Source organism: Penaeus japonicus, unplaced genomic scaffold (genome assembly GCF_977035675.1).
Source record: "Penaeus japonicus unplaced genomic scaffold, GWHDUDI00000001_assembly GWHDUDI00000007, whole genome shotgun sequence".
In the NCBI taxonomy this organism is placed as follows: domain Eukaryota; kingdom Metazoa; phylum Arthropoda; class Malacostraca; order Decapoda; family Penaeidae; genus Penaeus; species Penaeus japonicus.
Genome location: NW_028234409.1, coordinates 11,739,085 through 11,741,584, shown reverse-complemented (window position 1 = coordinate 11,741,584; position 2,500 = coordinate 11,739,085). Strand labels below are relative to the sequence as shown.

The 2,500-nt window shown below is 39.2% G+C and overlaps 1 protein-coding gene across 1 annotated transcript in view; it reads right to left on the bottom strand.

Annotated features, from left to right (window-relative positions):
* Nucleotides 1–2,059: 2,059 nt before the first annotated feature.
* The window catches only part of LOC122261404 (uncharacterized), a 22,578-nt gene continuing 22,137 nt past the window's right edge, over nucleotides 2,060–2,500 (bottom strand). Inside the window, exon 31 of the mRNA XM_086538192.1 lies at nucleotides 2,060–2,500. This exon is cut by the window's right edge and continues 503 nt beyond it. Coding sequence (XP_086394318.1) covers nucleotides 2,473–2,500 — 28 coding nt within the window. The 3' untranslated portion in view covers nucleotides 2,060–2,472.

The following is a 2,500-nucleotide window of genomic DNA, read 5'->3' as shown; positions in this document are numbered from 1 at the left end:
TAGAGAGAATAAGAAAAGAAAAATATGAATATAAAAAAAACAGCAAGAATGTGAATATATGACATATTTTCTCTCATTCTCTCTCATTCTTTGCGTTATCATTTGTCCTTTTTCATTTCCGTCATTCTCTCTCCCTCTTTCTCTTATCTTCATTTAGTGTTTCGCATATATGTGTGTGTGTGTGTGTGTGTGTATGTGTGTGTGTGTACATGTGTGTGTGTGTGTGTGCGAAAGGGCAAAATATCTTAAACTATACTAAAGCTAAAAAAATAAAAAATAAAACAAATAAACGATGGTCGAAATACAGATTCCCATCACTCATTTACGCATATTTAAGAGACGTGAAGGAGGCGACTGGTTAGAGGTTAACCAGATGAAAAATTCGTTCCTACTTGAAAGTGAGTCTACGTGTATTTGTGTGCAATAATAAAGGCTGGATTATGTGCAATCGTTACTAGATAAAGATGAGTTATTTATTCAAGAAACGATTTGCGTGAGATGGAAGAGCGTAGAAAGATCCCTGACAATAAATATCCCTGGCTGAAACATGAAAAAAAATTGGAGAAAGAAAAGAAAGAACACAAATCGTGAGAAATAAAATTCAGATAATAGATAAAAAAAAATGCTTATGAAATAAGCAATGGAGTGAAAGGAGGACACGATGAGAGAAAAGGAGACTGAAATATTAGTTAATGGAAACTCCAACACATGTGGACACGCCTCCTACCGGGTATAATGACCGAACACCCGACTAGACACACGAACGACCCCCCTGTGAGGATTGCCTGCCCCTGGATACCCTCACTCCCGACTTTGAACCACACGTAAACCTCGGTAAGGGAACGTCACTATTATAGAAACGACTTGACACACGATCGATGTGACTAAATGAGATATTGTATATATGTATAGTGACTGGCCGTACCATCGTTATGGTCTCTCTCTCTCAGGGACTTAAAGCACCGCCCGAAGACGTTGTCGTCGCCTTCAGTACCGATAGAGAACTCGGAGGTGTTTCGCCTGAACAGAACAGCCGCGGGGGGAGGGGGGGGGGGAGAACAGCGACGGGTCATCACCGCAGCTATAGTGTCGGTGTTGACATGAAGGAAGGAGTGAGAGCGGTTCGTGAACGTCGGTGGACGGAGGAGAACGGAACGAAGCGAAACATACAGAACCCTGAGGTGCACGTCACTCGCCCCGAGCCAGTGATCGCGGTGAGAGAATTACCGAGCTGTCGCCAGGCATGTGAGAAGTGACTCTTTATTTATTGAGTGTGTGTGTCGGTAGTTTAGGAGGAATGATAGTGTGCGTGTGTGTTTGATCATTCGTATGAATGGGTATTGGTGTGCTAGTGTGTACATCAATGTCCAATGTTCACATGCTTATACTTATTCTCGGATAGTGTTGCTTTAACCTGTTGCTAGAAGTGTAATAAACTATCAATGCTGGTTTTTTTTTCAATCTTTACTATTGTTCTGACAACCATGAATGGGATAAGAGACCTAGCGAGGCTTGATCGTTAACCATCGTCAGCAACGCATTATTGCCCTCGCAGATGGTAGCGGAAGATGGTTCTTTGAGTTGTTCAAAATGGTGATAAGAGTTAAATCTGATGAACACATCTGCGCATTATTTGGGATACTCATTATCTCAAAATATTCTTTATTGACTGCATTTTTAAGACTTTAAAGCCAGTCGGCATTTCAAGAGATGTGTTAGTCCAGTTGTTTGAAGTCTAAGCTTCATGGCAAGTTTCCTACTACAAGTAACGGTTATTGTGTGCGAATGATAAAATCTGTTTCTTATATATAAAGCCAACATTCCCGGCATTAGGATTTCTTTTGTGATCAATAGTAGATGAATACTTGTGTGTTCAATAGGAGACGATTCCAGATGTGTTCAGTAGTAGACGATTAATGGTATACTCAATGACAGACGATTTCTTGTCTTCAACAGTAAATAATTCATTGTGTGTTCAATGGTAGATGATTCAGTGTGTTCAATAGTAGACCCATATATTAAGTGACCTTTATGTTCAGGTTGGAGGCATCAAAGTACATTTGAATGGTAAGTTTTATTCACAATATTCATCCCATATTTTCAATAAATCGAAGTCGTCAGTGACTTTTGAATCGTCGAAGTGTTAAATCTTTGCTTCTCTTGCTCCAATATATTTATTACCCAAATATAGAGCAAATGAGCAGAATTAAGATTTCTTAGAAAAAAAAAGAAGTAAAAACACAGACTTGCTATTCCATTGAATATACATATCGGAATACTTGAAAGATAAAAGCAGTAATATGAAGCAAATCACGTGATAGATTAAATCAAGCAAATCTGTATATACGGTCATTATCAGGCGTTGCACATTACATATAAAAGAACCAATTAGCTGTTCCATCACCTCTCCGCCAAAGAATATTTCCAATTAAGCGACTGTCCGATACAACCAGATCTCATGTTCTTTCACCGCTAGTATGGACATGGGTCTTCGATTTCG